Genomic DNA, 13,573 nt, shown 5'->3' on the forward strand with positions numbered 1-13,573 from the left:
CCCAGGGGCAGCGGCAGCAGCCGGTACTGCAACGTGGAGGGGCCGCCGGCGCTGCAGTGCAGCGAGCAGCGGCGGAAGCAAGTCCTGCGGGCCGCACAGACAGACTGACTCCAGGCTGCCCTCCGAGCGGCCGAACTTCACCCCCAGCCCCCCGTTGCTCTGCCCAAGCTGCCCGTCTCCCCGCGCCTCAAATACCTTCCCTAGAAGTGTCCCTGTTAGCCCATTTTAGAGACCATCAAACGGAGGCCCAAAGGGGCCAGAGCCATGCCCTTCGGGGACCAAGGAGGAGGAGTCCTTCGGGGACCAAGCCCCAGGCAGCGCTGCCCGAAGGAGGCAGCGACAAAACTCTGCTGTGCTCTGTGGGAGCGGAAGTGCCCTGAGCTGAGTCACACCTGGGTTTGCAGCTCAGAGACACCGGGTCCCACCTTGCCGGACATCCACTTCCCGACCAGCCTCCACTTCCACATTTGTAAGGCCCAGGGCAAGTCACCCACCCCAGGAAACCTTTCTGGTTGCAGCAGCTCCTGACCCCAAGGTCCTCATGTCTCTGTGCCACTTCACAGGTGTCTGTGGCCCCGGAGTGGTGAGGGAAGTGTGGTGTGTTCATTGTCTGCCACCCGGGGTCTGGGGTGTGCCTCTGGCTCATTGTGCATTTGGGGGCCTGGAGCTTGTGTTTGGCGAGTTCCTCTTCCCACCTCCGGCCTCTCTGCCCTGAGCTCCCTGCAAGTGGGCCTGCCACGTGAGGAGCGCAGGGAATGCAGCATCAAGGCGAGCTGCGCCCTGGCTGGCTGTGCCCGTGGGCGCACCGTCTGCCCAGGGTTCTGACAGGGTAGCTTCCACTGGCCCTGGGCGACTTTCCTGGGTGGCGTGGTCCAGCCACACAGGAGCCCATGTGGAAGCTGCTCAGATCCTGGCAGATGACGTGCCCTGTCCCTTCCACCCCAGACAACCCAGCTCTTACCCGGGGCTGGGGCCCTGCCGGTAGGTGGCGGGACAGGGCGTGTCCACACACTGGTAGCTGCCTCGGGTGTTGAAGCACATCTGGCCAGGCCCACACTCGATGCCGCCTTCCTCACACTCGTTGATGTCTGGGTGGGGAGGTGAAGTGGGGGATGGAAAGATGGAGTGAGAGAAGGGCGGAAGGCCAGAACAGAGAAGGCGGGAAGCGGGACCAGCCGGGAGGGCACCCCTTGCCTGTCCATAGACAGCCCAGCCCAGAGCCCAGCACCTCCCATGTCCCCAGGGACCGGACTTCCCAGTGCATGATGGGGCCATGGAGAGTCTGGGGGAGAGGGGCTGTGCTGGCGTCACCCTCCACCCAGGGCACCGGAGACCATCCCAACCCTTGTCTCCCTCAGTGGATGCCCCACCCTTCCAGAGGACATTCACTGTCCTTGTGTGGAGGGGGACAGGGCAGGTAGGTTTCCCACCCTCTGGGGTAGGGGAAACAGCAGGACCCACTCCTGCTTGGGTGCATCAGGGTGACTTGGGAGTAGAGGACGGCCGCCCATGGCCGCTGTGTCTCAGCTCTTCAGGTTTCACCCCAGCTATCTAAGGGGTGCTGTGTGAACCCCAGTTCACCAGGGGGTAGAGGCTCAGAGAGGTAAAGAGAGTTGCCCAGGGACACACAGCAGAGCTGAGATTGGCCCTATAGGCTTCAGATCCTGCCCGCGTGGTCTCTTGAGGCTCTTGGGTGAAGTGGCGGTTGCACCTGGCTCTGGGGGCCTGGCGTGTTCCCCTGGAGCTCGCCTCCCCGCCCCATCTCACAGGGCTGGAGAGGATGGGGGTTACAGCCACCCTGCTCACCCTGACAGTTCTTGCCGCTGGGGAGGAGGCGGTAGCCCGCGGGGCAGAGGCAGCGGTAACTGCCCTGGGTGTTGCGGCAGGCGTGCTGACACAGGGTCCTCACCCGACACTCGTCCAGGTCTGGTCAGGCAGGTGGTGGGATGGGGCGGACGGGGACAGGGGGAGCTGAGTCAGAGGCCAGGTCACCACACCTGCCTGCCGGCTCTGGGCAGGTCAGGAGAGTTCCTGCCCGAGGCGCCCACTCCCCACTCTGCCCCAGCCGGCTTTAGGGACTGGAGATATCTCTGATTGTTGGTAGTGGGGACCTCGCCCTGTCCCCACCAAGGCAGGGGTGTCACCCCCACTACCAACCCTGTGTCCAGGCTGGGTGCCCCAGGAGGCTGCCTCTGCCTTGCCCCTCTCTGCTGCCCAGTGCCAGCCCCAAGGTCCAGGGGTGACCCTTGCCCACCTCTGTGCCCACGGTCCAGAACTCCCAGACCCCTTGGGGCCTTCACGTCTGCCTGGAGCATTCCCCCTTCACTCCTGGGACCTCGTCCCTGGCTGCTCTGCCCTGGTACCAGCAGGCTTCTCTAGCTGGCCTCCTGAGGACACAGCCTAGGAGGCCCCTCGCCCAGCAGCCCTGCCTGAGACACCTGTGCCTGGCCCCAGAAGCAGCCCTCTGTCCGCTGCCCGCCTGCCCGCCTGCTCACAGTGAGTCCTGGGTTTCCACACAGGGTGGTGCCCCACGACCAGCCCAGGAGCCCAGGGCAACAGGGGCGTGTCCTTGTGGGGCACTTGGGACCCAGCCTCACCCGTGCAGACGCCGTTCTGCCTGATGAAGCCAGGCGGGCACCAGGCCCGGTCCACGCTGCTCAGGGCTCTTGGCCCCGGGTGGAGGGAGGCCCAGGTATGGAAGGGGCGGCCAGGGATGGACACCTGGGGCCGCAGCCAGGGTGCAGAGGGGCCCGGGTGGCTGATGGTGGTCACATTGTGTGCACTCTGCTCCAGTAGGGTGCAGCCCTTGCCATTGCGGAGGAGGGTGTGGCCCGGCGGGCACAGGCAGCGAAAGCTGCCCTGGAGGTTGTGGCACTGGTAGGGGCAGGGCCTGGGCAGCCGCAGACACTCGTTGACATCTGCAGATGGAGGTCAGGCAGAGGCTGCATGCTCCGAGTTCAAGGCCAAGAGGGCAGCTCAGGGCTCCTGCCTCCAAGCTGCTCATGCATCACCCTGACTCCAGGGTCCGCAGCCCGGAGCCTCCCCCTCCCCAGCTCTGAGCACCACCCCAGGTCCAGCTTGCCCAGCCCACAGCTCTTGGTGTCTCTCGGGTCCATTCTACCCGCTAAGCCTCTCAGGTCCCCCCCTGCCAGGGACGCTGGCCTGCAGGGTTGGGTGGGGCCAAGCACGGTCCAGAACTCCCAGCACCACACCACCAACACCCACCGTGCCCAGCAAGGCCCAGAGTGGGTGGGCTTCCTCATACCTAGGCAGGGAAGGCCGGGGCCCTGCGTCCGGTACCCCCGGGGGCAGCTGCAGCGGTGCCCGCCTGGGCTGTTCTCACAGAGCTGGCTGTGGTGACATCCGTCCAGCTGCTCCAGGCATTCGTCCACATCTGGGGCAGGGTGTGGTCGGGAGGGGCTTAGCCCAGAGCCCCTCCCCTAGGATCACATCCCCCCACACCTGGGTCTCCCCAGTTCGCTTCTCCAAAGCCGTGTCAACAGGCTGAATGCCAGCACCTGCCCCACCCCCCACGGGTCCCACGTTGGAGGTCAGCAGGGCTCCGGGTCTGGAGGAAGGAAGGGCCTTAAAAGGTGGGCTTTGGAGGCGGAGCCCTGGCGCTGTGAGCTCTGCCCTGTCCAGTCCTGATGAGCCTCAGTTTCCTCATCTGTAAAGATGGCTGGACAAGCACGTGAGGAGCTTAGGAGCCTGCTGTGTGGAAGAACTAAAGGACTGGAGAGGAGGGCGGGAGGCAGCAGCAGGCAGAAGAGCCCCAAACAGCCCAGCTCTCCAGGCCACAGAGCCGCCATGTTTGCCTCCACTGGCTGGCTGGTCTCCAACGAGCCAGGGGGACCCGAGTCATGAAACCATAGAATGCTAGAGCAGGAAGGATCCTAGAGGTCACCCCTCAGGGGTAGCACCTAGGTTTGAACCCTAAGGTCAGTTGCCACTTATCCATAGTGGCTGCTGGGGAAGCCGTGTTGGGGATTCAGGGGCTGTCCCTAGCAGGACATGGTCCACGGGGGGATAGGGAGGGGCAGCAGAGGTAGTGTGTTTGCCCTCCCTGCTGGACCCCCTCATCCAACAGGTGAGGGACCCAAGGCCCAGAACGGATGAGACACTTGACAAAGGACACTGAGCTGCCAGGAGCAGGGCTGGGCCAGGACTCAGTCCCGGGACCTCTCACGCTTTCTCCCGGCCTCATGCACTCCTTCCTGGCGCCCTGAAGCCCAGCATCCCAGGGACATGCAGCCCCTCATCAGTGCACCCTGGCAGTCTCTGGGTTCTTGGGGACATTACCAGGCTCCACCCAGTGCCCCCTCACCTTCACAGCTGGCTCCATCAGCAGCCACCCGGAAGCCCGGCCCACAGTCGGGGAGGCAGTGGTAGGACCCGAGCAGGTTCACGCAGCGCTGACCCTCTGGGCAGAGGTAGGCATCCCACGCACACTCGTCCACGTCTGCGGGCAGGCCAGGCAGACAGCTGCAGGAGCACATGCCCACCCTCCCCGCCCTCCCTGCCGCCAGGGCCCTGGCCCAGCCCACCCACATGGGCTTCCTCCCAGGCCCAAGAGCCCCTGGCATGACGGCCCCCAGCCCTCCTGCCGCCTCTTTCCGTCATCCCCACAGATACAGAGTTCTAGTGGCCCTGGCCGGCAGCAGCTGACACAGGGCTGCGCACAGGGCCCTCTGGGGCACCTGGTTGGAGCCTGGCTGAGACCTGGCAGCACCGGGCCCCACTGGTGGGAGTGGAGGGTACAGACTGTGGTCAGCATCGGGACTTTCAGGGTCAGACTGTCGCTCTGCAGCTTTGTCAGGTGATGGGTAAACGGGCCACTGGTGTCAGCCCCCTTGGCCACGCCAATGGATCAGAACTGATGTGGGGACAGCGGCCGAGCCTGTATCTGGGCCATGAGCACGTGGTGGCTGCCTGTGTGCCTCTGGGGGTCCCCATCACCCTGACACCCAAGACCACATGCTGTCCTCAGAGGGACCTGGTGGGGCAGGACGCTGGAGACCTCAGGCTGGCATCAGGCACTCAGGAGCAGGCCATCCCTGGGGTAGGTGCCCCTGGTCAGGGCCCTCCTGCACACCGGGGCCAGGTCTGAGAAGCACCCTCCCCAGGGCCCACTCACCTCTGCAGGTCCTGTCATCCCAGGCCAGGGTGAAGCCTGACGGGCAGGCGCAGGAGAAGCGGCCAGGTGCGTTGAGGCAGGAGTGGGAGCAGGGGCCGCCCAGGCACTCGTCCCTGTCTGGTGGGGAGAGAGCTGCTGGTCTGTGCTCACGGGCCCTCCGGCCAGCTGGCCCAGAGAGATGGTGCATCCCAGGAGAAAAGGCCTGCTCTGGCCATGCCGGGGGGCGGGGGATGTTGCTCACCCACACAAAACTCTCCCTGGGTGTCCAGCTCAAAGCCCTCGGGGCAGCCAACTTCATCCTCCTCTGTAAGACAAAGGGGATGAACCCTAAGGATATGAGGGTGCCCATTCCCAGCTGCCTGGGCCACGGCCCTGGCTCCCAGGTCCCCCTAGCTGGCGACCAGCCCTGTCCTAAGCCAGACAGCTCCTTCCTTGCCTCGTGTCCAGGCCTGTCCCAGGCTGTGGCTGTGGGACGTGCTCTATCCTGTATGTGTGCCCAGGGGCTGCCTATGGGGCCGGGCAGTGAGTCAGGAGACCCAGGAGAAACCATCAAAGAAAAGTAGGAAGCAGGAGCTCAGGGCGAAGCCGCTCAGCAGCTCTGTGCAGGGGCGTGCGGGGGTCTGCGGGGCTCCCCAGGGAGGCAGGACGAAGGCAGGGTGGGGTGCTGGGCCTGGAGATGGGTGGAGATCTGGCTGCCTGTGAGAAGGGGCTGGGGAGGGGGTGCAGCCAGCCCCTCGAGCTGCAGCTGGGAGGCGGGCCAAGCCAGGCCCACTGCCCACGGCGCAGATGGGAACAAGGCTGGGGAGACCCAGAGCCAGGCAGGGGTGCAGAGTGGATCTGGGCCGGGTCTGCCTAGCCTCAGCAATGCCCTCTTCCCACAGTCCCTTTTGGGGCCTCTAGTGATAGCACAGGAATCTCTGGCATCCCTTGGTTGAGACTATAGGGGGTCTCCTGCGGGTCTCGGGGTTCCAACAGTGGCTCCTAGCCCCGCTCACTAGCGGGCCTGTGGGACAGGCACCCTTGGGAGAAGAGGGAGGAGAATGTGGCTTGACGCTTGAATGTCAGCCTGGGGGGCTGGGCCTCCACTCTGGGGGTTTGGCCTGAAGAGCCCTGTCCCTGTTGGTGGGGGAGGGACGGGTCAGGTGGAGCCTTATCTCTGGCAGTGGTCAGAGGGCAGTAGCCAGGTGCCTCTGGCGGGTCTTAGCTGGGGGGTGGGGGTGGGGGGCCTCACCCGTTTGCAGGGCTGTGGTCAGCTGGAAGTGCAGGGCCTCCGCCTCGGGGTCAAAGGCTGAGCTGATAGCGGAGGCCTGCAGGTGCTGCACCAGCTGGGGCTGGGGCCCCCGCGCTGCGTCGTAGTGGATGGTGTGGTTGCAGCGCAGGAGAGCGGGGAGGCTGTCCTGGAGGAAGCGCTGTGTGGAGCCCACGAAGAGCTGGCCGGGCCCTGTCTGCACATAGTGCTCCTGGAAGTCCTGGAGGGGGAGAGGAGGCCTGGGTCCCCACGCCCAGCAGCCTGGAGCTGAAACTCAGGGGCTGGGGTGGGGCAAGAGCCTGGCCAGCCTCTGGTCTCCCTCCACAGCCAGGCAGCCGGGGGCCCTTGGGTGGCCTTGTTTATGGAATGGGGAGAATACTCTGTCCCCGAGAAACACAGCAGACGCTCACTATGACCTGCTGTCCTACCCAAGCCCAAGGCGGGCCCCCATCCAGCCCTGGCTGCTGAGGTGTCGGGGGAAGGGGCCCGTGCCTGGCCATGATGGGGAGCGCCACACGCCATTCTCTCACCCCATCCCAGGACCCGGCCCCACCTGCATCTGAAGATCTGCGTCAGCCAAGCTGTCGGGCACAATGCCATCGACCACCACATCGAGGAGCAGGAGTCCGTTCGGATCCAGGCCCCGAGCCACCTGGGTCATTGTGAGCAGCTCCCCTGCAGTGCACCCCACCCCACCCAGAGTCACCTCAGGAGTCCTGGGTTGGCTTCAGCCCCCGCCTGCCCCCTGAGGAGGCCCTGCTCACCTGTAGCAAACTCCACGTGAGATTCTTGCCGGAAGCTGCCACCGGTCAGGGAGTGGCCGTTCAGGGCCTCGCCGCTCTCTCCAGCCAAGGCCCAGTAGATGGGGGCAATGGTGACCACCAGCACCCGCATCAGAGGCCCTGGACAGGGCAGGGTGCAGAGCCAGGTTAGGGCTGGGCCCTCAGGGTGGCCATCTCCTGCTCTACACCCCGTCCCCTGGCTCCCCACTGTCCCCAGGAGAGCTCAGTCCTTTCTCTCCCTGTCCCTCTCCAGGTATTTAACCAGAACCTGGGAAACAGCAAGAGAAAACATGTTTCATGAAGTAGTTTTAAAAACTAATGAAATAGTTTATAGAAAGAAACGTATGTAGATCAACGTTCAACTCAGTCCAGCATACACAGATGAGGGTCACCTGAACCCGAGCTCGACAGGCTGCCGTGACATGTTTGCTGGGCTGAGTTAAACATCAACCAAGTTTCCAAACTTGCAGACGCTTTCCAGAGGAGCCCAGGAGAGGAAGGATCGTTCCAGACCACTGACTTTGAAAAAAGAGGCAAAAATCGCCCTGGACCTGGAGTCTCGGACCTTCACATGATGCCTGGCCCTCTTGGGGCAGGGTGAAGCTGCACGCTGGGCCAGGGACACCACCTGCACCCAGTTTGCTCGGGGTCAGGGACAGTGGCGCTCTGGGAGGTCAACAGGAGGAAGTTGGGTTCCTGTGCATGAGCTGAACCTTTCAACCTCTCTGTGCCTGTCTCCTGGGCAGAGCCTGGCCCACTTGGCCTGGGATCAAGGTTTCCTCGGGGCTCCTGCAGCTGGAATAAGCAGCCACAGCTGGACACATCTTGCTTTGTTCACTCCAACAGCCAGCTCTGAGTGACCCTGGCCAAAGCCCCCTGCCCACGCTGCTCCCACGGCTAGCAGAGGTGCCATCAGCACCGCCCTTTCCCTGCCTTGACCCCAGAGGAGGCTCGGAGGCAGGGCGGGGTGGGGGGACAAGATGGCGAGGTCCCTTGGGACCAGGTCTGTTCCTCTGCTTGGGACACACTGTTTTAGGGATCTGGGTGCCGGGGGACACCCCTTGGTCCTCTGGGTTTTCTAGCTGATGTGACTCTCACATTCCCTGCCTTCGTCCCTGCCAGCCTGCTCCCTCAGTCATTTCTGTCACCCTTCACTTTCTGTCAGCCTCGGACTTGACAGTGGAGGCCCCGCAGAGCAGGCAGCTCGGGCCTCTCCCTGAGCTCTGCAGCCACATCCCTGGCCTCAGGCCTCTGGGGTCAGGGCGGGTGTTCTGGGCAGTGGGGGCTGAGGGCCGGAGAGGACGCTCCTGCCCTGGGGCTTGGCTCTGCTAGTGGGCAGCCAGCTCTCCTCTGGGAATCGGGGCCTGATCGAGCCTGGGGCCTGCCTTCCTCCTTGTCCTGCATGAGCCACAGGGTCCCTGGCAGGCTGGAACGGTGGGCCTAGAGGCAGTGCCACTCCGGCTTCTACTTACCCACATTTGCCGGGACGTGGCTGACGCTGCTCTGGATGGTGGTGACCCCGGAACGCGTCTCCTGCTGCACACTGGTGTTGAGAGCAGCCACACCGAATTCCTGGCCATTGATCACCCCAACCATGCTGCCCCGGCTCCCCTGGGGGTCCTCTGTGAAGAAAAAGAGCAGGAGTGAGACCCTCCCCTCCCATGCCCCTGTACACACAGGGACTGCTTCAGACCCAGTTCATGAGGGAGTAAATTGAGGCTCAGAGAGGTGAAGTAACTTGCCCAAGGACACAGAGCTAAGGGGGTAATGGACTCAACACAGGGGATCGTGGCTCTAAAGGAGAAGTGAAGTGTGAGGAGGGTCTCTAGCTGGGCTGAAACCGGGCCAGTGAGGCCCCCAAGCCACACCAAGTTATCTGAACATGAGGATGTTGGCCTAGAGACATGCAAGAGACCCTGGTCTCTAAACCACCAGGACCCGTGATAGCGGGAGCTGGGGGCAGGGCAGCAGGCCAGGGCTCAGTGCCGTCACCTGAAGACCCCCCCCCCCCTTTCCCATCTGTGACCCTGGTCCTGCAGCTGGCCTGCCTGCGGTGGCTGGTTTCCTAATGAGCAGAGCCCTCAGCACTAATCAGATGAGAGCTGCCAGTGCCGGGAGTGTCCTCTGACTAGGGGCCAGCTGTCTCCTTGGGCATGTGGCCTTCCGGCGGACGAGAGGCAGGAATCAGCCTGCCTCCGCACTCACCAGCTCCCAGGGGGACTCGAACAACACATTGCCCATGATCTGTCAAAAAATAACATAAAGCACTCTCCGGCCAGGACCCTAAGTGGGTGACTCAGGGCTGGCTGAGCTGGATTCCAGGAAAGGGGGCCGCTTCCTGCAGCCTCTGTGGGGCTGGGGGAGGCTCAGTGCCCGTCTGGGGGGTTTCTCACCAACATAATATCTGCTGTCTGCGGTGGAGGCACAACAGCAGGAGGCCACAAACCTACCCTGGCCTTTTAATAAGGGGACTTTGAAGGAGCCAGGAGCTGCTGTGGGAAGGCTGGAGTGTGACCCAGGGGCCTTGAAAGGGACAGGAGCTCAGAGCCCAGGAGTGGCAAGCCACTATTGACTTTCTCAGACCTGGGGTCTCAGTGGCCTCTCGTCCCCCACGAGGCCAGGGCTGGGACCCTCTGGCTGACAGGGAAGGGCAATGAAGCAGGCAGGGACAGCGACAGGCTGACAGTCAGGGGCCCTGAAAACTTGAGACTCCCCAGAAGGCAGAGCCCCCAAAGGAACGTGTCCTGCAGAAACTGAGCGCACCAAGGCACGGTTCCAGGAGGGGACACTGGAGAAAGGAACTGTGCATATCTACAAAACCACCTGAAGTTAACATGAAAACACCCCCAGGCAGTGCTGGGGGCCTGGCCAGATGTGGCCTGTGACCCACGGGGTGTCACCTAAGACAGAGTAAGAAAAGGGCAGGTTGTAGAGACCACCCGTGAACCCAACCTCCTCCATCAAAAGAAAGAGTGTCTTCACATTCAGAGAAAAAAAAGTGGATGAATACACCCCAGGGCATCCCCTAGGCTATTTTTGGAAATTGAATCATGAGATAATTACTTTTACCCCTTCTTAGGTTTCTGTATTACCTAGCCTTTCTGCAATTAGCATACATAAAGGAAAAGTAGTTATTTCTATTGAAAACATAAGGAGCCCGGCATGGGTTGGATCGCCACCCCCATCCTCACGTAGAAGCCCTGACCCTCAGGACCTCAGAATGTGACCTTCTCTAGAGCCTGGGTCTTTACAGAGGTCATGGGGTGTGCCCTAATCCCATAGATGGTGTCCTTATAAAAAGGGGAGATTAGAGCCAGACGCACAGGGACTTGCCAGGTGACAATGAAAACAGACACAGGTGAGGCTTTTACTAGGCAGAGTGGCTAGCAGACCCCTAAACCCTGGGGCACGGCCCAGGGCAGATTCTCGCTCCCAGCCCTTGGAAGGAATAGGCCCTGCCTACACCTGACCTTGGACTTCCAGCCCCCAGATCTGCCAGGCAGGAAGTGCTTGTGGCTGTAACTCCCAGTTTGTACTTGGAGCCAGCAGGGGGCCAGGTGCCCAGGTGGGTGGGGGGGAGAGCTGGGACCAAGCTCTGAGGTAGAGGGAGGCTCCTGCAGACCCAAAGCCACCCCCAAGACAGCATCCCTGACTGGGCATCAGAGAGCCTTGACCATTCAGAGCTGCATCTGTTGGCCCCCGGCCCCTGCTCAGAGGTGGTGAGGGCATCAGAGGCCAGAGGGGTCCTAACTAGGTTGGCAGTGGCTTCCAAGTGGCAAAGTGTCAATTAGTGGAAAGGTGCTGCCTGGAGAAGGGGTCTGTGGGGAGATTCGGATACTGCGTGGGCGATAGATGGGGGGCGTCTGCCGTGGGAGGAGGAGGAGACACAAAGTCAGAAACACTCCTCTGCAGTGTCCAGGCACAGACCATTCAGAACAACCGTGACCTGGTACAGGTCTGACCATTGTTGTGCAGTCTCTCAGGACAGCTCTTTTCTCAGTTTTAAGGCTCGGTGTGGCCCCAGGAAGAGGGGAGCTGGGGACTCCAAGGTGGCAGGACTTAGTGACACGGCTAAGCTCCGACCTTTCTGACCTCCTACTACGACAGGCAGTGTCAGGAGCTGGGGACCAGCACTAATAGTCACCCACAGCCACCCCCAAGGGCAACATGGACACTGTTGATTCACTCTGCCTACTTCAGGGGGTGGTGGACTGCCCAGATGACCCATGTCCACACCAGATGACGAGGAACAGCCCAGGTGCCCTGTCCAAGATGAGTGGTGTCATGGTTGGAGGTCAGGTGTCCCCCAAGGCTCCCGTGAGACGATGCCAGAAGGTTCAGAGGAGAAATGATCAGGTTGTGACAGTCTTAACCCAATCAGTGAACGGGCCCCCGATGGGATTAACGGGTGGTGACAGAGGTGGGCACGTGTGGCTGGAGGGGCTGGTCCTTGGGGGCGTGCTTTGGGGTATATATATTTGGGGAGCTGAGCTTGGTCTCTGATTCCTGGTCATGTGAGCTGCTCCCCTCCGCCACTCTCTTCTGCCGTGACGTTCTGCCCTACTCCAGCCCTTAGGAACGGAGCTGGCTATCTATGGACTGAGACCTCTGACTCCATGAACCCCAAATAAACTTTCCCCCTCTACAATTGTTCTGGTCGGTCTTTGAGTCACAGCAGTGGACAAGCTGACTAAAACCAGTGGCAAACACTCGGCTCCTCTGAGTGACTCGGTTTCCCTGGATGGAAATGGGCAGGGGAACCCACAAGGCAGGAGACCCCCAGGTGCTCCCCACTGGTTCAGTCGGAGGCTGTGACTAGGCAGGGAGGAGTGGGCACCCTGGCACAAACCCCGCTGTGCAGGGACCACGTCTCTGTCCACAGAGGTCTGGGCAGGGACGCCCCGTACCTCTCACTGCCAGGAACGCCCGGGCTGTGGCAGAGCCCAGGAGGTTTTGTGCGACACACTCATAGGCTCCGGCGTCCGCAGCCTCCGCGCGCTCCAGCCACAGGCTCCCATCCGGCAGGGTCCGCAGCCGCCGGCCGGTCCGCAAAGGTCGACCTGCCTGCAGCCACTTGACGGTGGGCATGGGCTCCCCGGTGGCCTGGCACCGCAGCACCACGTCCTCCCCGGATCTCACTGTCACATCCTGGGGCTCCACCTGGAACACTGGGGCACCTGTGGGAGGCCCAGGTGGCTTTTAGGAACTTTAATTGTTTCTTAAACACATTCACTTAGACACATTAGGACACAGGAAAGGCAGGAAGGAAAAGAATAACCGTCACCCGCCATCCGTGACTCAGGTACCACGCCTGCGTGTTTCCTTCTAGACATGGCTCCCTTATGGAAAATATGGTCACATGCTGCCTAGTGACACTAGTGACATTTTGCTCAAGGATGGGCTGCGTGTGTCATTTGGTCCCATAAGATGACACTGCCTGGGATGTCGGAGCTGCCTCTGTCTGGGGAAGTATGCCAGCAACGTTCCCATGACAGCAAGACTCCTGACCACCCACTTCTCAGGACGTGTCCACGTGATGCACAACTACGTGATTACAACGTGCCTGCTTCTACGTTTTACTCCACGATGGACCCCATACCTCCCTGTGCCACTGAATGTTCATTTTACTCTACGTGGTCCACTGTCTTGACGTACTGTGACTTGCTAAACTGACCCTCACACAGGACACTTAGATTGTTCCAGTGTTAAATGACACTCTCCATGGGTGGGAGAACCTGGGCTCTGTCTCTCTCCCCAGGTCACTGCCCGACCCTCAGTTCTCTCATCTGAAAGGGAACGTCTAACTGTGGCCTGCCCCACAGCGGGAAGCACACGGCGATGAGAACAGTCAAGCCACTCCACGGGGACCACAGGAAGAGCGCCAGGTGCTCCGCTCAGGAGAAGGCTGTCACTCAGCGCTTGAGATGCGGCTCCTGCTCATTCCCACCCCCCTTCTGCTCCGCTCCGGGGTTGCTGGCATCTGCCTGGACCTGGTATATCCTAGGAAGCTCCTCCCACTGAGCTACTCCCCAGCCTCCAATTTCATTCAAGTACAATGTCAAGCACAAGCAAGAGCCGGGCCTCCAGCCAGGGCTGAATGAACATTGGCAAGCCTGCTCCCCCCCAAGCCACGTAAACCTTGACGAAACTGCCCCAGGGACCACAGGGCTCTAGAACTCAGCAGTCACCCCAATCGGGACTCATTTTCCTATCCAGAGCTTCCAGGACTTTGCTAAGAGCAGCCGAAGCTCCGCGGCCTTCCTGCCTGGGACTGTGTCCCACCAGTGGTCGTCACTGCACAAGCAGGAGCTTTTGCCTCTCCAGGGGTGAGGAGCGCGGCCAGGGTGGAAGCAGCTACTGTGGCAGGAGAGGAGCAGGCAGGCGGCCCTGGTGCGGTGCCAGAGAAGC

At 61.8% G+C, this 13,573-nt stretch overlaps 1 protein-coding gene across 1 annotated transcript in view; it reads right to left on the reverse strand.

The window, feature by feature from the left end:
- The window catches only part of Hmcn2 (hemicentin 2), a 116,761-nt gene that overhangs the window by 484 nt on the left and 102,704 nt on the right, over positions 1 to 13,573 (reverse strand). The window contains 13 exon segments of the mRNA XM_048812790.1: positions 1 to 84; positions 962 to 1,088; positions 1,807 to 1,926; positions 2,598 to 2,918; positions 3,266 to 3,394; positions 4,325 to 4,459; positions 5,135 to 5,251; positions 5,376 to 5,438; positions 6,366 to 6,603; positions 6,937 to 7,058; positions 7,148 to 7,285; positions 8,638 to 8,787; positions 12,073 to 12,342. The exon segment at positions 1 to 84 is cut by the window's left edge and continues 484 nt beyond it. Of these exon segments, the coding sequence (XP_048668747.1) occupies positions 1 to 84; positions 962 to 1,088; positions 1,807 to 1,926; positions 2,598 to 2,918; positions 3,266 to 3,394; positions 4,325 to 4,459; positions 5,135 to 5,251; positions 5,376 to 5,438; positions 6,366 to 6,603; positions 6,937 to 7,058; positions 7,148 to 7,285; positions 8,638 to 8,787; positions 12,073 to 12,342 (2,014 nt within the window).

This window comes from Marmota marmota, unplaced genomic scaffold, assembly GCF_001458135.2.
Source record: "Marmota marmota marmota unplaced genomic scaffold, marMar, whole genome shotgun sequence".
NCBI lineage: Eukaryota > Metazoa > Chordata > Mammalia > Rodentia > Sciuridae > Marmota > Marmota marmota.